The sequence below is a fragment of the Schistocerca cancellata genome, chromosome 1 (assembly GCF_023864275.1).
Source record: "Schistocerca cancellata isolate TAMUIC-IGC-003103 chromosome 1, iqSchCanc2.1, whole genome shotgun sequence".
Lineage (NCBI taxonomy): Eukaryota > Metazoa > Arthropoda > Insecta > Orthoptera > Acrididae > Schistocerca > Schistocerca cancellata.
This window is the reverse complement of record NC_064626.1, coordinates 1171294298-1171315109: the sequence shown is the minus strand read 5'-3', so window position 1 is coordinate 1171315109 and position 20812 is coordinate 1171294298. Positions and strand designations below refer to the sequence as shown.

The 20812-nt window shown below is 43.5% G+C and overlaps 1 protein-coding gene across 1 annotated transcript in view; it reads left to right on the top strand.

The window, feature by feature from the left end:
* LOC126163380 (sialin-like) overlaps window positions 1-20812 on the top strand; it is a 161056-nt gene that overhangs the window by 113994 nt on the left and 26250 nt on the right. Inside the window, exon 7 of the mRNA XM_049920172.1 lies at window positions 16841-16973. Within this exon, the coding sequence (XP_049776129.1) occupies window positions 16841-16973 (133 nt within the window). The remainder of the gene's footprint in view (window positions 1-16840; window positions 16974-20812) is intronic.

The following is a 20812-nucleotide window of genomic DNA, read 5'->3' as shown; positions in this document are numbered from 1 at the left end:
TTTCTTTTTTTTTTTTTTTGCATTTTAATGCGCCCGCGCTTGAGATTGGTGTTGGCAGTACCGGAAAGGTCTGACCTTGAGTAATGTAATACCACACGAGTCAGTCGGCTGGCGCTACGCAGTTGGAGGGAAGCAGGGAAAGCGTACGTGCGTGTTTACTATACCCAATATGGATCTCAAGTTGCAGCAGAGCGTGTCTATTAGATTTTGCGTTCTGCTTGACAAAACTCCATCACAAACATTGGAAATGTTGCAGCAAGCCTACAAAGAGCAAGCCACAGGGAAAATACAAATTTTTTGAGTGACATAAACGATTTCGGGAGGGTAAAAATGATCTTGCCGAAGCTCCATGCCTGGGAAGGCCGTCAACTTCGAAGACTAAAACCAGTGTCAGCACCACTGATGTCATGCTGTGGGAAGACAGTCATATATCGTTAACAAAGATTACAGAGATTATGTATATGTCCTACAGATCAGCTGAAGACATTGTACGAAGTACAAAAAAGTTGCGGCAAAGTGGGTGCCTCGTGTGATCAGTGACGAACAGAAGGCTCACCGTGTGACGACGGGTCAACAATGGAAGCGAATGCTTCAGCGAGAACCAGATTTTTTGGATAAAGTCATCACATGCGACGAATCGTGCTTTCATCATAATACTCCAGAGAAAAAGCGGGACAGTGCCCAAAGCAAACTTCCTTAAAGTCCAAGAGCCAAAAAGGTCAAAGTCAACAAAGTACAGGGAAAGTCATGCATCTCATCTACTTCGATACGCAAGGTGTTGTATACGATCATGGGGTGAATGAGCAATGTACTGTTACTGGGAATTACTATTCTGAGATATTGAGGAGGCCATTAAGGAGGAAACGCGCAACAAAAAGACCACATATTGCTCAAATGGGATGGATCCTTTAACAGGATAATACACTGGCTCCTCGTGCCATTGAGACTCAAGAAACAATCACAGAATCAGGCACTCAGGGCATGCCAGATCCACCTTATTTACTGGACCTAGTGCCGTGTGACTTCCACCTGTTTCCTGCCGTGAGAAAAGAGCTTTGGCGTCGTTATTTTCGGGGTGGTTGACAACTAAACAAACAAGCTTTGGATGTACTCAACAGACCATCAAAAAGGGGCTTCAGGGAGTATTTTGAACATTGGACTGAACGCTGGAATCGTTGTATCGTGTCTGAGGGAGATTACTTTGAAGTCTGTAGTGGAATTTGAATAAAAGTGAGCAGTATTTTCCACTAAATAAATAATTCCAGTTTTTTAAACCCCCCTCATATACGCCATGTCAATAATTTACAGAGCATACAAATTATAAGAATGGATGTACATATGTATGTATGTATGTACACTATGTGATCAAAAGTATCCGGACACCCCCAAAAACATACGTTTTTCGTATTAGGTGGATTGTGCTACCGGGTACTCTGTATCAGCGACTTCAGTAGTCATTAGACATCGTGAGAGCAGAATTGGGCGCACCGTAGAACTCACGGACTTCGAACGTGGTCAGGTGATTGGGTGTCACTTACGTCATACATCTGTAAGCGACATTTCCACTCTCGTAAACATCTCTAGGTCCACTGTTTCCGATGTGATAGTGAAGAGGAAACGTGAAGGGACACGTGCAGCACTAAAAGCGTACAAGTCGACCTCGTCTGTTGACTGACAGAGACCACCAACAGTTGAAGAGGGTCCTAGTGTCTAATATGCAGACATCTATCCACACCATCAAACAGGAATTCCAAACTGCATCAGGATCCACTACAAGTACTATGACAATCAGGCGGGAGGTGAGAAAACTCGGATTTCATGGGTGAGTAGCTGCTCTTAAGCCACACATCACACTGGTAAATGCCAAACGACGCCTCGCTTCGTGTAAGGAGCGTAAACATTGGACGAGTGAACAGTGGAAAAACATTGTTTGGAGTGACAAATCACGGTACACAGTGTGGCGATCCGACGGCAGGGTGTGGGTATGGCGAATGCCTGGTGAATGTCATCTGCCAGAGTGTGTAGTGCCAACAGTAAAATTCGGATGCGGTGGTGTTGTGGTGTGGTCGTGCTTTTCATGAAGGGGGCTTGCACCCTTGTTGTTTTGGGTGGCACTATCACAGTGCAGGCCTACATTGATGTTTTAAGCACCTTCTTGCTTCCCACTGTTGAAGAGCAATTCGGGGATGGCGATTGCATCTTTCAACACGATCGAGCATCTGTTCATAATGCACAGCCTGTGGCGGAGTGGCTACTCGACAATAACATCCGTGTAATGGACTGGCCTGAGAGAGTTCTGACCTGAATCCTACAGAATATCTTTGGGATGTTTTGAAACGCCGAATTCGTGCCAGGCCTTACCAACCAAAATCGATACCTCTCGTCAGTTAAGCGCTCCATGAAGAATGGGCTGCCGTTCCCCAAGAAACCTTTCAGCAACTGATTGAACGTATGCCTGCGAGAGTGGAAGCTGCCATCAAAGCTAAGGGTGGACCAACACCATATTGAATTCCAGCATTATGCATGGAGGGCGCGACAAACTTGCAAGTCATTTTCAGCCAAGTGTCCGGATACTTTTGATCACATAGTGTATGTATGCACGGGCCACATCTACCCCTAAATCACTCGAATGACTTCAACCAAACTTAGTACTCATATTATTTGCTGTCTGGAAAGAGTCACTCTTTTTCACTATTGAAAGTGTTTACTGAACATCAATACAAATACTATGAGTCTTACAATGTGAGAATTATGCATCACTACAAACAGTATACAAAATGCATTCTTCAAATAGTTGTGTATGAAACATAGTTTTAAACTTATATAAAACGAAAGTTATTCAAAAATCTTTGTACGCAGTCTTTCACATACATAACAAATCCATTATGAGAAGCAGAAAAATGAAGTGTTACATTTCTTGAACGAAAGAACAATGACAATACAAAAAATAATCAATCAATCAATACAAAACTTAGTTTGGACACCAGCAATGGATTATTCACTGGTCCATCTTCTCTCCTCTCTGCTGCTGTTGCTGGTTGGTCATTGCTGGAACACCCGACAGCACAACTTGTACTACTCGCTCACCGCCCTCTGCTGGTGGGAGAGCCTTCTTTGGTGCCGTGATTGTGAGGACGCTGTCCGAAGACAATTGTGTGTGCACCTGTTAGGTCACTAAGGCCTTCCGCAGCAAATAGCGACGCTGCATATGGTGCCATATGTAACTGTGCACATCTTGACTCTCTACCACGCTGTCGCCCACTGCTTTTACCGTCAGTTACTCCTGTTAGAACTTATGGACGTCTAGATTAACCTTGAACCCATCATTGTTGTTCTGGATGGTAGATACGTCAGAGTTACGAGCTGCCAAATAACGCTACCGTCTGTAGTGACTAGACAGAGCAGGAACGACAGACAGACGAGGGGAAGGCAAGTCGTCATGTTTCAGCCCCAAGCCGAAAAGCTAATCGAGTAATGACGGTTGACATCGTCCAACATGTGGAGGATCATCGGTGTCAAAGCCTTCTTTACCAAAATTATTATTTTTCACTGTATACAATTGAATAATTCTTTTCCTTGTAGTTAACTGTCCCATTTACACCGTTGAACTACAGGATAAGTCAATCATTTATGTACAGGTGACAACACATGGATCTTATGAAATAGCCTTTTAGAATGTTTAGTATTCCTCACACCAATGTAATAAACCACACTGGGCTATTTAGTTTTCAAATCTTGAATATTCTTGTTGAAGGTTATATTAGTTTTGCATATAAATAAAGGATTTTGATATATGTAATGGTAGAGACAGGAGCTGTTAAATTTCAAACAATACGCTGCCATTGTTCACAAAATAATCTTCTCCTGAATAGTTGTGAAAGAGTAATATTCTTTTTTGTCTTCTTGTATTTTTCTTAGTCTTTTCTGCAACTAAAAGAATAGTGCCACGTCTGTATGGCAAGTGATATATGTATTCAGGTAGATGACAAGTAATCTTCTGATGATTTAAAATGTCTTCTTGTACAAACTAAAACTGGCTCTTTTCCAAAGAAAGGGAAAAATAAGAAATGATAATTATATTAACAGAGGATAGTACTGTAAATTTTGCTAGTTTGTTCATGTTCTTGTGATACATTGTTTTGTACTAAATACTGATTTAAATAAATTGATTCATATCTGCATCATAATTTTCAACATAATACCATATGTGTCAGTGTAATCTCTTTAGCCTCTTATCTTTGCATGTACGTATTCCATACATGCACAGTATTCTTCATGTGCATTGTATGATAATGATTGATAACATAAGCAGTGGTGTGACCTAAAATCCAAATGGCAGCATTTTGCTTCTTGTGGGGATATCGTATTTTTTCTGATCTGGTCAACTGCCATGATGTCGACATCATGCAGAACCTCGCGGTCAGTTATCACCTGTATGCTTCGCATGTGCGACGTGAGCAGTCCAGCTGTACCACAGGTGAAAATGTAAATTAAGGTGTCCACATGACGACATTTCGTACACGTGGGTGTGGATCTTGTATGGATGTTGTGGAGTTTCTCATTGGTTGGAACTTTGTCGTTGACGATTAGAAATGATATAGACAGGTCACGTGATGGCAATACAGAGCTACGGATATTTCGCCAGATTGTATTTCACTTTGCTTGAGGGTATTTTTGAATGACTCTGTTTTTTCTACCATCTGTTGTGAGAAAACTGTAGATTTTCGCGTTGGTATAAGGTGGATGGATGTTGTCAGTTTGTCATACTCATATGTAACTGAACTCGCAGTAGTAGAGTCTAATATGGCGAAAGTTTATTGGTATCATAGGTTCGTTTGAGAAATTGCAGGGCACTCTCATTTCTGATTTGGTGTAGGGAGTACGATCTACGGCGATTTGACTTCATACATTGTGATGAAATGGTGGGCAGCAGTTTATGGTCTTGTTTGCGTGCTCTACGGAAAGAAATACGGTAGGCTTTACCTGCGTTTAAAGGAACAGGGTGCCAACTTAAACAACTGCAGTAAAAGCAAGTCGTTGGTGGGGCGACAAAGCGCGTTTTTTTCTGGAGAACGATGAAGAGACATTTCCGGACGTCCCCATGCCCGGTTGTATTGTGCAGAAACACATTAAGCTTGGCGCCACGGGAAGGGACAGACGTCCAGGTATACAGGCTAGCACCGAAAAGTCGCCGACAGCACACTGTAGGCTTTGTTAGCGAGGAAGCCGCCAAAAAAATTGTAAACGTTCTGCAAATGTCCGTGGGACAGGAAAACTGGCCCCCAGATGTGCAGACTCTGTTTCAAAACATGTTTTGTCAATGCTAGTTTATGGCTGTTCTTTGCAAACTTTGAAATGGACGCAACAGGGGAGATAACAAGCTGTTTATGGAGGGCTGTGCTTCCACCCTGTATTGTTTTAGCAAAAAAACATGGCAAACGTGTGGGAAAGAGGCCGCAAAGCTGATTTTTTTCCGTTTTCTGCCAATTAACTTTAAGTCTCTGATTGGTCAAATCGGTTTGCTGTGCAAAGACCATTCACCAAACTTAGAATGCCGGGCTCCAACTCGTGATTGGCTTGTGTGAAATTGGGGGAAGTCAAAAAAAAAGAAATGTGCTTTCGGAACTGAGCTGAGGAGGCAACACAAAGAAAGGGAGTTCGACTCTTGTACAAGTCTCTTATACTGGCGCTTCGCTAGTAAAGAACTGCAGGTCTCTACCGACATGGTGAGACTTGTGTCCTTTACTAGGGCGCGACTTAGAGCCTGTGCCAGTCACTTTCTGAACCATCAGAGGTACTGCTTATATCGTCACGGTCACAACGAGTGATGCGTGGGTGTACTTATTTGTCTTGAGTCGGCCTTCTAAACATTTGACGTATTCCGACATGCACAGTCATGGCACGGAGTCAAATCGGTTTGGCAGACCAGCAAACGGATCCACCTGCACGCTGGCATCTGTCAGGGTTTCAGAGGTTCTTAGGGAAGTACCTGCCATGCGAGATTAGCCAAGCTGTCTAAGGCGCTGCAGTCATAGACTGTGCGGCTGATTCCGGCAGAGGTTCGAGTCCTCCCTCAGGCATGGGTGTGTGTGTTTGTTCTTAGGATAATTTAGGTTAGGTAGTGTGTAAGCTTAGGGACTGATGATCTTGGCAGTTAAGTCCCATGAGGTTTCACACACATTTGAACATTTTTTGGAAGTACCTGCATTCTGAATTAACCAAACGCGAGACCGTGTACTTGCATTTTTCGGGAACGCGCATTTAATAACAGAAAAATGGCTCTGAGCACTATGGGACTTAACATCCATGGTCATCAGTCCCCTAGAACTCAGAACTACTTAAACCTAACTAACCTAAAGAAAATCCCTGACCCCGCCGGGAATCGAACCCGGGAACCCGGGCGCGGCAAGCGAGAACGCTACCGCACGACCACACGCTGCGGACATTTAATTATAGATTGCCGCCGTCCATGACTTCAGTCGCCGGACGCATCGTAGTGTGGCGCCTTGACCAGTAGGATGGTAAAGTATTCGCTGCCTGCCCTTTAGAACCATATTTTTCCTTTTTTTTTTTTTGTATGGTAGAATATAGATGCTTGATGGTGGCGTAGTTTGATGCCATAACCTGGATTCACGTGTATGAAGTGTTCTGGTTAGTGTCATGTGTCGATCCCCAGCAGATCACTTTGTCCACCATAGATCCCATTTTAGTAAGGCTTTTGTTAAATAATTATTTTTTGTATGATGTTTCTTTAATAATTTTGTTGTCTTGTCTTGTTTAAAATCAATAAATCGATTGTGAATTAGACTACAACTTCTCCCTGAGTTCTGATTAACAGTTCCTTCGCATTTTTATGGCAGTCTAGATTGGAAACATAAGGAGTAGCTTTTTCATTTGGTGTCCACTGCGTGGATTTTTACTTCATAAACAGTAATCGTCTTTCACGTTAATGGGTGGCATTATACTGCATGGCTTCCAATTTAGCATTACGTTCTTGATTAAGCTCGGTGTGTCTTTGTTGATAGTTTTATGCATACAGTTGATTAGTAAGGTCCGACATTTATGTCTGGCGCTGATGAGACCAATCCCCTCTATTGAGGTTGGTGGGGTAAGAACCACCAGCCTATGAAAGGGATGGGAGTGAGGGTGAAAAAGTAGTGTAGCCCGCGACGCGATAGTACCCATACTTTAGTTACCCATTATTTGAGAATGAGAGGACTTAGAGACTTGCAACAAATTTTACACATAATTTCAAACATCTAAGAAACTTCTTCTCGCTGTCAACCGCCACAAAATGCAGAAAGCAAAAAATGTTCGTGGCTTACTACATTTTCACTGTTCATGTAGTAAAACTGCCACATGAAGCACGGCGTTTAAATTATCATTCCTTTACCACAAACTGTATTCGTGACACATTTTGCAGACACTATTCGCATATATCACTGAATGTACCGGAAACATTACATCATTGTACGACACTTATTATAGGAGATACGACTTCATAAAAACCGAAAGCAAGACGTTTAAATTTATTACTTATTTACTACTAACTGTATGCAGACCACATTTCGCAGACAGTAGGCGCGGATACGAGAGATATGGGGGATGGCTAGAGAGAGAGGAAGAGGATGAGGTGGATAGAGAGAGGGCGAAGGCAGGTCGGATGGTCACCCACCCAAGTACTAGCCCAGTCTGACAGCGTTTAACTTCGGTGATCTGACGGGAACCGGTGTTACCTCTGCGGCAAGGCTGTTGGCCCATATATACAGATAATAATAATAATTTCGTGTGGCTCAATGGCCTGGTACAAGTCTTTCTATTGGACGCCACTTCAGCGATTTGCGAGTCCCTAACCCGAACCAGTTATCCAACTGGGGAAAGGGGACCTACAGTTTAACGTGGAATTAGGAACACGTGTTGTTTCTGGTGACTTCCACATCGTCGCGTGGCCAACGGTAGCTTAAAACGAAGACTGACAGATCTTAAAGGTTTCAACCAATGAGTTTGCTTCAAAATATGTGACAAAAATGGTCACAGCTTTTGATTTCATTAAATTACAAATTTAAATTTTTTACACCGCTTATAGAACGTAGACTTCAGTATTTCACATAACTTTTAACTTAACATCTCTACCTGATTCCGAGAAAAAAGTGTCTTCACAGACAGACAAATGGACAACAAACGGTAAAAAAAATATTTTATAAGTGATATAATTACAAATAAACGATTTTCGGATTTTGTATTGTGAAACCCTGCTTCTTGTCAAATTCCATGATTTTAGGCAAACGAGAAGTACACTATAGGTTTTGGTGAGCGATTTTGCCAGTATCAAAATGACTGTGACGTCTTAGAAGCTTAAATTTTTCACACAGCCAAGGAAACGAAAGACCTTATGTGATGCACATTTCAACTTGGTACCTCTCTCTATCTGTTCCTGAGAAACTGATAGACAGACAGACAGACGGAATACAAAGTGATCCTATAAAAGTATAAGGGTTCCGTTTTTATCAGTTGAGGTCTGGAACGCTAAAAACACAAGTTATGTGACGCTTACTAAAGACACAGTGTCTCCCGTTTCATTCGGCAGTACTACAAGATTTAGTATAATGGCAGCCAATCATTTCTAGACATACTTGATAGTTCTGTAATGAATAAAGTCTGTACCCCAGTTTCCGAGAGGGGAGCGAGCAGGATATAGAATCGACAGACGTCGTGTCAAAGCACACACGTCAAACTCTTTAGAAAAACCCCTTAAAACGAGATGGCTACACAGAAGCTCTGTGACCTACACTCCTGGAAATGGAAAAAAGAACACATTGACACCGGTGTGTCAGACCCACCATACTTGCTCCGGACACTGCGAGAGGACTGTACAAGCAATGATCACACGCACGGCACAGCGGACACACCAGGAACCGCGGTGTTGGCCGTCGAATGGCGCTAGCTGCGCAGCATTTGTGCACCGCCGCCGTCAGTGTCAGCCAGTTTGCCGTGGCATACGGAGCTCCATCGCAGTCTTTTAACACTGGTAGCGGAAGGTGCACGTGCCCGTCGACCTGGGACCGGACCGCAGCGACGCACGGATGCACGCCAAGACCGTAGGATCCTACGCAGTGCCGTAGGGGACCGCACCGCCACTTCCCAGCAAATTAGGGACACTGTTGCTCCTGGGGTATCGGCGAGGACCATTCGCAACCGTCTCCATGAAGCTGGGCTACGGTCCCGCACACCGTTAGGCCGTCTTCCGCTCACGCCCCAACATCGTGCAGCCCGCCTCCAGTGGTGTCGCGACAGGCGTGAATGGAGGGACGAATGGAGACGTGTCGTCTTCAGCGATGAGAGTCGCTTCTGCCTTGGTGCCAATGATGGTCGTATGCGTGTTTGGCGCCGTGCAGGTGAGCGCCACAATCAGGACTGCATACGACCGAGGCACACAGGGCCAACACCCGGCATCATAGTGTGGGGAGCGATCTCCTACACTGGCCGTACACCACTGGTGATCGTCGAGGGGACATCCAAACCGTCATCGAACCCATCGTTCTACCATTCCTAGACCGGCAAGGGAACTTGCTGTTCCAACAGGACAATGCACGTCCGCATGTATCCCGTGCCACCCAACGTGCTCTAGAAGGTGTAAGTCAACTACCCTGGCCAGCAAGATCTCCGGATCTGTCCCCCATTGAGCATGTTTGGGACTGGATGAAGCGTCGTCTCACGCGGTCTGCACGTCCAGCACGAACGCTGGTCCAACTGAGGCGCCAGGTGGAAATGGCATGGCAAGCCGTTCCACTGGACTACGTCCAGCATCTCTACGATCGTCTCCATGGGAGAATAGCAGCCTGCATTGCTGCGAAAGGTGGATATACACTGTACTAGTGTCGACATTGTGCATGCTCTGTTGCCTGTGTCTATGTGCCTGTGGTTCTGTCAGTGTGATCATGTGATGTATCTGACCCCAGGAATGTGTCAATAAAGTTTCCCCTTCCTGGGACAATGAAGTCACGGTGTTCTTATTTCAATTTCCAGGAGTGTATTTCTTTGCCCCTGACCGGGCTCTCTTCTTAGCACACAGAATGAGATGCGACATTTGTGGGGCAACAAGATTCGGCGTTACGTTTGTTGAGACCAAAGTAAATGAGTGTCTGCGACTTAATGTGACGACCATCCAGAAAAGCTAAATCCTTTTGCCTAAAGTTTCTTGGAAACACAATCAATGGTGCTCTCTTTCAGTCAGTCACCACCAGTAACCCCAAACCCGATCATCAACCCCCAAGTATAAGAAAGTTTTAAACGTCTGATTATTTTACAACTTAATTTATCTGTTAAACATACGTTGGCGCTGAGATCGGAATGCAATACCTTTATGGTTGAAGACGCAAAAGGAGGAGATTAGTGTTTAACGTCCCGTCGACAACGAGGTCATTAGAGACGGAGCGCAAGCTCGGATGAGGGTAGGATGGGGAAGGAAATCGGCCGTGCCCTTTCAAAGGAACCATCCCGGCATTTGCCTGAAGCGATTTAGGGAAATCACGGAAAACCTAAATCAGGATGGCCGGAGACGGGATTGAACCGTCGTCCTCCCGAATGCGAGTCCAGTGTGCTAACCACTGCGCCACCTCGCTCGGTGAAGACGCAAAACTCTAATTACGTTAACAATAATAATTTATCTATTTTGCTGGCTACTGAGGTCCTTGGCTGTGCATTATATCCACACTAATATTATAAATGCGAAAGAAACTGTCTGTTACGTTTTCAGAGTAAACCGCTGAACCGATTTTGATGTAATCTGGTAATGTGATAGCTTGAACGCTGAGGAACAACATAGGCTACCGTAGAAAGCGTGAAGCACGACATATTTCTTGATCTAAAGAATACAACCCGCATATGGAATAATACACTGAAGAGCCAAAGAAACTGGTACACTTGCCTAACATCATGCAGTGCCCCTGCGAGCACGCAGAAGTGCCGCAACACGACGTGGCATTGACTCGACTAATCTCTGAAGTAGTTCTGGAGAGAATTGACACAATGAATCCTGCAAGGCTGGCCATAAATCCGCAAGAGTACGAGGGGGTGGAGATCTCTTCTGAACAACACGTTGCCAGGCATCCCAGATATGCCCAGTAATATTCATGTCTGGGGAGTTGGGTGGCCAGCGCAGGTGTTTACTCAGAAGAATGTTCCTGGAGTCACTCTGTAGCAATTCTGGACGTGTGGGGTGAAGGATTGTCCTGCTGAAATTGCCCAGCTCCATCGTAATGCACAATGAACATGAAAGGATGCAGGTGATCAGACAGGATGCTTACGTACGTGCCATCTGTCAGAGTCGTATGTAGACATATCAGGGGTCCCAAATCACTTCAACTGCACGCACTCCACGCTATAACAGAGCTTGCACCAGCTTGAACAGTTCCCAGCTGACATGCAAGGTCCATGGATTCATGAGGTTGTCTCCCCCGTCCATCCGCACGATGCAATTTGAAACGAGACTCGTCCGACCAGGCAACATGTTTCCGGCGATCAACAGTCCATTGTCGGTGTTGACTGGCTCAAGCAAGGCGTGAAGTTTTGTGTCGTGCAGTCATCAAGGGTACACGAATGGGCCTTCGTCACCGAAAGCCCATATAGATGATGTTTCGTTGAATGTTTCGCACGCGAACACTTGCTGATGGCCCAGCATTGAAATCTGGAGCAATTTGCGGAAGGGTTGCACTTCTGTCACGTTGAACGATTCTCTTCAGTCATCATTGGTCCCGTTCTTGCAGGATCTTTTTCCGGCCGCAGTGATGTCGGAGATTTGGTGTTTTAGCGGTAAACTCGTAAAATGGTCGTACGGGGAAATCCCCCCTTCATCGCTACCTCGGAGATGCTGTGTCCCATCGCTCGTGCGCCGACTGTAACACCACGTTCAAACTCACTTGAAGCTTGATAACCTGCCATTGTAGTAGCAGTAGCTAACAACTGCACCAGATACTTGTTGTCGACCGCAGCGCCGTATTCTGCTTGTTTACACATATCTGTACTTGAATACGCATGCCTATACCAGTTCCTTTTGGAGCTTGAGTGTATTATAAATGTGGAATAAACACGGTCCGTTACGTTTTCATGACTAAACTGGTGAACCGATATCAATAAAATTTGGCACGGGAAAGCTTGAATCCTAAGGATGAATATAGACTACTTCACAAAGTGTATAGTACAAGATACTTACTGATTTGAGGAATATTAAGCGAATTAAGGAAAAATATTTGCTCTTTCACTTCTGAACTTTGTCATATTTCAAAAAATGTTTTTATTGTTTGATATGTTCTACGTAATACGATTCAACGTAATCATTACCATGATTATTCAATTGTCAACTTATTTAATGCATAGGAATACCAGTATCATTAATTGTTAAAGTAATTCACTCTGTTACGTTTTCACGACTCTACCGCTAAACCAATTCCGGTGGTATTTGGTATGGAGATAGCTTGAAGTCTAAGAAAGATCATGGGCTACTTTAGAAAGTTGTACCTTTTTGAGGGTTATTAAAATTTTTAAATATCACATATGTGAGTGGTAAGCAGACGGCGCTGTGTCTATAGAGTATTACGTGATAGTGCAAATACCAGTGTTATTGTGGGTGTGGTTTATGATACTGAGTTGTTACACCATCTCGCATAACTGGAGAGCTTTTGTGGAATACAGCAATAAAATCCGACTGTAGGTCCGAGAACCATATTTAAAATTATTGCAATAAGCGTCGCAAATCTGATTTAGAGGAGATACAACGTTCTAAGAGAGTTAGAGCTGTGAAAGTTACCCGAATCCAACTAACCTCGGAGTAACCTCACGTTCAGCCCGGTCAGTTAGCGGTGCGGTCTAACGCAAGCGTACACCACCATACCATTACTCTACCACGCAAAATAGGGGTTGCAGGGGTTACACTCGTCTAGTGTGAGACGTTCCCTGAAGGGCGGGGGGACGGATAGGGAGTCCACCGGGGGCCGAACCGCACAATAACCCTGAAAGAGTGGTTCGGTGTGGGGCGCGGAGGGGTGAAGTGGACTGTGGTAGTCGTCGTGGGGTTGTGGACCACTGCGGCTGCGGCGGGGACGGAGCTTCTCCGTCGTTTCTAGGACCCCGGTTAACACACAATACAATACAACCTCACATCCGCCGGAACTTCGATGCAGAACGTCAGGCTACCTTAAGAGCTACAGAGACACCATTACAGTCACACTAGCCCGTCGCATTTTAGACGCCGAGCTTCAAGCGTCTCTTACAGCTGCCGAGACGCTTGAAGACCCACAACGACGGCGACATTTAAAGGCTCTACGACAAACAGAGAGGCGTGCCATCTTTACACGTGTAACGTGAGATGGTTTTTATGAGGCTTAATTTCATTACGATCTATTAATTGATTATGTTATTTATAAATTATTCATGTTGGGGGATGGATCAAAAATGTAGGCGCTATAATGCGTTGAAATGGAAGGAAGAAAGGGTTGGCATATTTTTCTCTGGTGGAAAAAACTCGCAGCCAGTGCTTGGTGAGCCGGACGGACCTCTACGGACTCTGCTTCTCTACAAATGAAGTGAATCGAGGCGTTTTTTTAAATACAGGGTGTATCAAAAACAATCATCCGATTTGGCACATCTATATTTCTGAAACTACTAAAAAATAAAATGAATTTTGTTTTTTGATGAACGAGAAACTAAAAAAGTTTTTTTATATCTTTTCATAGGTGTTCAATATCCCCCCCTTGAGCTGCAGGGCATATGTCAATGCGGTATTCAAATTGTTCCCACACGGCAGCGAGCATGTCTTGAGTTACAACTTCCACAGCTGCTGTTATTGTTGTTGGTAACGGAGGCACATAAACAAAGTCTTTTATAAATCCCTACAAAAATTGATCACATACAGTCAGGTCCAGTGACCCTGGAGGTCGGCAATGTAAGGCTGAATCATTCGCTCCAGAGCTACCAATCCATCGTTCACTAATCCTTTGATTTGAAAATTCCCGCACTTCCAGATGCCATTGTGGCGGTGCCCCATGCTATTGGTAAATGAAGTCATTCGAATCTGTCTCCAACTGTGGGAAAAGAAAGTTCTCAAGCATATCGAGATATGTGCTTCCTGTAACAGTGTTCTCGGCAAAGGAAAATGCACCATACATCTCTTCCCGTGAAACTGCACGAAACACATTATATTTTGGAGAGTCCCTCTCATGTTGTACAACTTCATGTGGTTGTTCCGTACCCCATATTCTCACGTTATGATGGTTCACCTTTCCATTTAAATGGAATGTTGCCTCATCGCTAAACACTAAGCATGGAAGAAAGTGTTATCCTCCATCTTGCCAAGAACAAAATTATGGAACTCTACACGTTGTTGTTTGTCACCTTCGCGAAGAGATTGCAGTAGCTGAATTTTGTATGGTTTCATATATAAACGTCGACGCAACACACGCCAGACGGACATGGGGGCATGTTGAGCTGTCGAGCTGCACGACGAACGGATTTCTACGGACTCCTTGTGAAACTATGGCGGATACGTACGACGTCTGTGTCAGACACTCGAGGACGGTCTACGGCTCTACGCAAACAGCCTGTTTCTCGGAATTGTTCATGCCATCGTCTAATCATATGTGCTGTAGGAGGACCCACACCATACCTATTACGAAAGTCAGGCTGAACGGTTATTATTGACCCGCGCTGTGCAAAACGTAGAAAACAAAACGCTTTCTGTTGTCCCGACATTATTTTTACTAGAAATGAAGTGGGCGCACACTGCTGCTACCTAGCGGGAACCACGTAAAACTCGAGAGTTTGCTCTTTCCAACAGTACGTTTTCACTCATATATCTCGGATAACCTAGTAGGTTCTTCTTTTTTTTCTTTTTTTTTTAATCGGATGATTCTTTTTTATACACCTTGTATAATTAGAAAATATAATGCATGCGTTCAGATTCGACATACAGGAAAATAACAAAAGCGTATTTATTATGTGGCTACATACCCGCACCGCATGCATTTTTTTCATACTTCTCTACACCACTGTATACACATTTACAAATTACTAGCTTGCCTAATCAGGACAACACTCGTCATAACTTAACTACTGATATGCTAGCGCAGCCACGGGAATAGCTGGTTATTTTAATAAATACAGCGACCAGCCACTTTGTTAACTATTTTTAGTAAAGCTAAGACGCGTTTCTGGCTGTAATCCATCTTCAATTAGCATGATACATATTTGAATTTTCAGTCAGGGTATAGTTGCATCATCGACAGCAGATTAGAGGCTGCAGCTGGCCTGTGAAAAATAACATTTTTCCTAGCTACTACATTTCGCGAGTTGCATATTTATGATGTATTGCTTTTTAGCTATACTTTCTACTCTGCTAGTAGACGTAGTTGTTCCGATTATAGTCTTTATGGCGGGGGGGGGGGGGGGGGGCGAGGGGGGTTATGCAAAATACATTCATAAATCACGAACAGCGAAGATGCAGCAAGCTATAAATTTTTCTCGTTTCGTTATTTTTTGGGGAGGGGGCAGGGATTTCAGAGAGAAAAAGTTTCGAAAAGGCTCAAAATTATGTGTAAAATTTTTTGGTAGTCGCTAAGTGCTCGTATTCTCAAACACTGTATGAATACAGTGTTGCTAATTTGCGCGCCGTGACATACACGGTCTCAAGAAATAATATTATACTTACTGTGTTTAACGTTTAACTTAATTAATACAGATCGCCCCTTACTATTCAAGACGAGTAAACTAATGTTTAACTTAAGGCTTGCAGGAGCAACAAAAAATTTTGTTGCATAGCTTTTATGAGCAAGATATGACAACATTACAGATTTTTAAATTTGGTAAATAATTATGTAAAATACTGAAAATCAAATTTTTATTACTTCTCGAAGCTGTCAGAAGGCAACCCGCAACTGGAACAGGGCGACATTCAAGCCGTTAATAATAAAGATTTGTTTAGAAGCAGTTTTGTGTGTGTGTGTGTGTGTGTGTGTGTGTATGTATGTGTGTGTGTGTGACATGTCTAATGGGCAATATGGTGTCAACCCGAAACTCTTGCTAAAGTAAGCTCCACCGTTGCCGAACTCAAAAGGCATCTTGCGCCATTTCTAGATCGTAGATCCAGACACCTCACATCAGTTACAAGCCTTCTCCATTTCGTTTCAATATTTTCCTTGGGAAATTTAACTGCGACAGTTAACACCGATTAGGGACTTACCGAGTAACCGAAATTGGAAATTTGTGGTAAGGTGTTATGGGACCAAACAGCTGAGGCCATTGGTTCCTAAGCCTACACACTACTTAAACTAAATTACGCTATGGACAACAAACACACCCATGCTCGAGGGAGGACTCGAACCTCCGACGGGGGGAGACGCACGGACCGTGACAAGGCGCCTGAGACCGCGCGGCTTCCCCGCGCGACTACAAGCAATGGCTGCTCCTTACGTAGTGAGCAGACAATAAGACGAATATCAGTGTTCCCTCAATATTCACTCTCAGTGCACCCATCGTTCGTCTCATACATCTATAGGGGTCTACTCAAGCTTGATACACAAAAGTGATTGCGCTTTCGTAGTCGAGTACCAACATGGTGATTTTTTACGGACAGCCTTCAACAAATACGAACACAGTCTCCAGTGAACATTAATCAGTCTGTAGTATATAAACATCCACCGAAAACTTATAATACCAGTTCTGTTCCATTATTTTTATTTGGTGGGACGACTTGTAGGCATTCGATGTCATTTTATAGCAATGTTTGTAATCTGAGAAGCGACCACTCACGTATCTTTAACCTATTTCACTATGTGTCTATTCGTTGCAGAACGGCTTCCTGTCGGCCGCGCCCCACGTCATAAGTGCGGGCGGCAGTCTGTTCTTCGGATGGCTCACCGATTTTGTGTTCCGGAAGGGCTACATATCCAAACTTCACGGATTTCGCATTATAAACGGAATGGGTAAGTACAAGCCGATCGTTCATTGTTTTAAAAGCCAAATATACCACAAGACAAACATAGTTTTTATGTTGCATTTAAACTCCGCTAAATCGCGCGTGGCAAAACAAAATTGCTCGTATACTAATGAACTGTTTGGCAGCGATATATACTGATAAAATACTCTCGAGCTTCCAGCTGCGTCAAGTGGTTTGCACACTCTGATGCCATCGTTCAAATGGCTCTGAGCACTATGGGACTCAACATCTTAGGTCATAAGTCCCCTAGAACTTAGAACTACTTAAACCTAACTAACCTAAGGACATCACACACACCCATGCCCGAGGCAGGATTCGAACCTGCGACCGTAGCAGTCCCGCGGTTCCGGACTGCAGCGCCAGAACCGCACGGCCACCGCGGCCGGCCTGATGCCATCGTATTTTTTGTGCGATGGAGAGAATATCTGAACCAGACGGACGGCTAATGGCTCCCCTTAGCGACGACTAAGGGGAGCCCATTAGCTCCATTTGCAGCCAACCTGTTTACGGAGCATTTTGACGACATCGTTCTGGACATGGCTCCTGCAGAGTCTAGTTGCTTTTAACGTTTCATCGAGGACACGTTCATTATCTGGTGTCGTGGTCTTGGAAAGATGGGAGAATTTTTGGATCACATCAAGAATATCCGTGGCAACATTAAATTCACCATGGGGGTAGAGACAGATGTATCTTGCTGTTCCTTGACGTCCTCATCCGCCATGAAGCAAATGGATATCTCAACCACAGTGTTTACCGGAAACCCACCCACAGCAGACCGATAGCTGTACGCTATCAGCTATCACCATCCGTCGCAGAATCGTTCTGTTCTGAGGATCTTAGTGCATCAAACGGAAGCCGTCTCGGACGCTGAAAACCTTCAGAAGGTACTGAACTACTTACGGTAAGTATTAAAGCGAAACGGGCACAACTATTGCCAGATTTCTCAAGCCATCTTTCCCACAACAGGTGAGCAGGAGGACCCCGATGAGGACTCGAAGAAGCTTGCATTTTTGCCATTCTGTAGCTCAGTAACAGGAAAAATATCTGGCTCCTAAAGCGGCATAAATTCGATTTATGACACCACCTTCAATAAAGACAGTGGCCTCCAGCTAATCACGGTTTGGGACGCGGCCATCCAGAAGCTGAAGCGGGCGCGGAAGGCGCGCAGCGAAAACATTACTTTATATGGCACTGGAACGAGCACCAGGAAGCAGCGCGGCTATTTAAGAACAGTAGCAGCAACCAAAAGACGGCCACCACTTCACAATGGGCGAGGAGTGCTCGCCTGGAAGTTTGTGGATTTTAAAACACTTGAGGTGGCGTGAAATTCGAGCGAATTTTATCAAAAATTCTTCACTCCCTTTAGTGGCGACCTCCAGTGCTCAAGGCTCGCTAATAGTAGTCTTTTAATTTCTTATCCCTCAATAGCGTACAATTTTGTTGTTTAATTTATTTCTTGTGCTGTATATTCGTTTTATCTCGCTATGTTTTGCCGTTGGTTCACGTATTGACACACAGCTTGTATAAAAACATGTGTCGGGAACTTTAAGAGATTTATACTTGCCATTAAAACATTACAAAAAGGTCATATGAACTTGGATCTGAAAATTCTTCTTTACATAGGTACAACAAGATTTTTTATGATTGGAACAAAAATGATACGTTCACCTGACACATTTACATTTACAGAACGTGGTCGAAGTGACCTCATAATTCCATGTATCACCTGAGCCTGCGTTCCATACTTTGCCATCCGTTGAAGAAAACTCCTGGTGTGTTGCGTATTTGGTCAAATCCTTTTTGGATACGCTCTCTCAGAACACCGACATTGGGTACAGCAGTCGAATACGCCAAGATATTTAAGTGTCCCCCCTCCCCCACTAAAAAGAAATCTATTAGATTCAAATGTGGTGATCGAATAGCGGATCCCATTCGACCAATCTTTCGGAAACTGGTTATCGAGATACAAATTTCCTGCGGAGTACCATCGTGCGTAAACGACATTTGGTCGATGCCTCTAGAGGTAGAAGTACGTTATCGAGTAAATGAAGCACCTCATTTCTGAGAAACTGCAGTTACATTTGTCCACAAAACGTTGCGAAAAGAAGGGGCTAATGATATGGTCACGAATAATTCCACCCCAAACGTTGAGGCTGAACCTCTGTTGGTTTCTGTCTTGTCGCACTTAATGAACGTTTTCATAAGAGCTGACGTGATTGTTATGATAAGTGCAGATCCCAATCCTTGAAAAGCCAGCCTAATCAGAGAATAGGGTAAAGTGCTTAGTACAGCACAAAAACAGCAAACTGGAATAACACGTGTTGACTAAAAGTTATTTTTGTCTCAAATCCTGCCTCAATTATTCCTTGCAGTCGTTGAAGGTGATAAAAGTGTATGTAGAAGAGTTTCATGCAGAATGTTCCACACCGTCATGTGATTAACGCCTTACTGGTTGGAGTTTCATCCACAGTACGAAGAACCCTATCTTGGAGTTCAGCCGTTGGCACATCGTATGGTCTTCCACCATACGCTCTCTTCTCAAATGAGGCTGTCTCTCGCAAACGTTCTTGCTTTAAGGTAACAGCCTCCCAGGGTTACGTTCAGTATAAACTTGAGGTGTTGCGTCCGCATTTCCATCTGCTAGGCCGTACATGTGCATGTCCGTTATTTCAAACACTGATTACATCGCTGTGACATGTTGTTATGGAAGTTATTTTAAAACAGGACAAACGATAATCAAGCAAAACAACACAAATGCCATGACGAACTGTAAACAAGAAAGTATGTAAAGATGCACAATTCAGTGAAATTACACAACAAGGAGTCACTACAGGGAATTACTTTCATACTCTCCTAATGAAGGCTTTTCCGGTCATGTTCATACGAACATTTTGTAGTGTTTTGGCGTCAAGTTTCTGACACATGTTTTTATGCACCCTGTCTAAGATTTCACTCTAAATTTCGTTACATGTTTTCCATATTGGTGTTGTTTTCCGATAGTGGATGAAATGTTGTATCATTGATCAAAGTTAAACAGTAAACGAACGCATTCTGTTAAAAGAGACCTAATGAGTAAATTCGTGGAAAAGAAGCTTAAAATATCTTTAAGTCCATTGAGACACAGATGTATGCGAAGTTCTATGTCTGTCGATACCGTTCCACAAGACGAGTTACGCACATGAGAGAAAGTCGAACTTAATCCGAAACTACTACTATTCATATAGTGCCATCTTTATAATATCTTTCATTTTGTGAACATTTTGCTTTTATTGGAAAAAGTAGCGCAAATTGTGACTTGTTATCCTCTTACTTTCTATGAGTTTCACTCGGTTGAAACTTTTTTGTACTGGTTCAAATGCACCATTATCCGCTTGAAAGGATTGAGTTTTCTTAACTTGTTTTGTCACAAAGGAAACTGGGCTGTAACTCACTGATTCCAAAATACGTTTCTCAATGTCGACTGTAGCGTGTTATTCAGGGGGCTCCATAACTAAAAGTACGAAACGTGTAATTCCGAAGGGTTGTGGAAGAGAGACATTTTTCTTACAAAAACTTCTTCTCTGTCTAGAGCAGTGTTTCCGAAACAGTGTTGTGCGCAACGTTGGTGTTCAACGGAATGTGAATAAGTGCTCCGCGAAAAACTTTATCACCTTTTTTTTAAATTTTGTAAAATTTTATTATGATTTCTGTGTTGTTAGTTATGATTTAAAATTGGAGTAATCACTGAATAAACAAGTTTTTATCATTTTTTAATTAAATTTCTTTAACCTTCACAACAAACAAGGGATTCTGTCAAAGTACCAGGATTCTCAAAGTGTTTCGTCA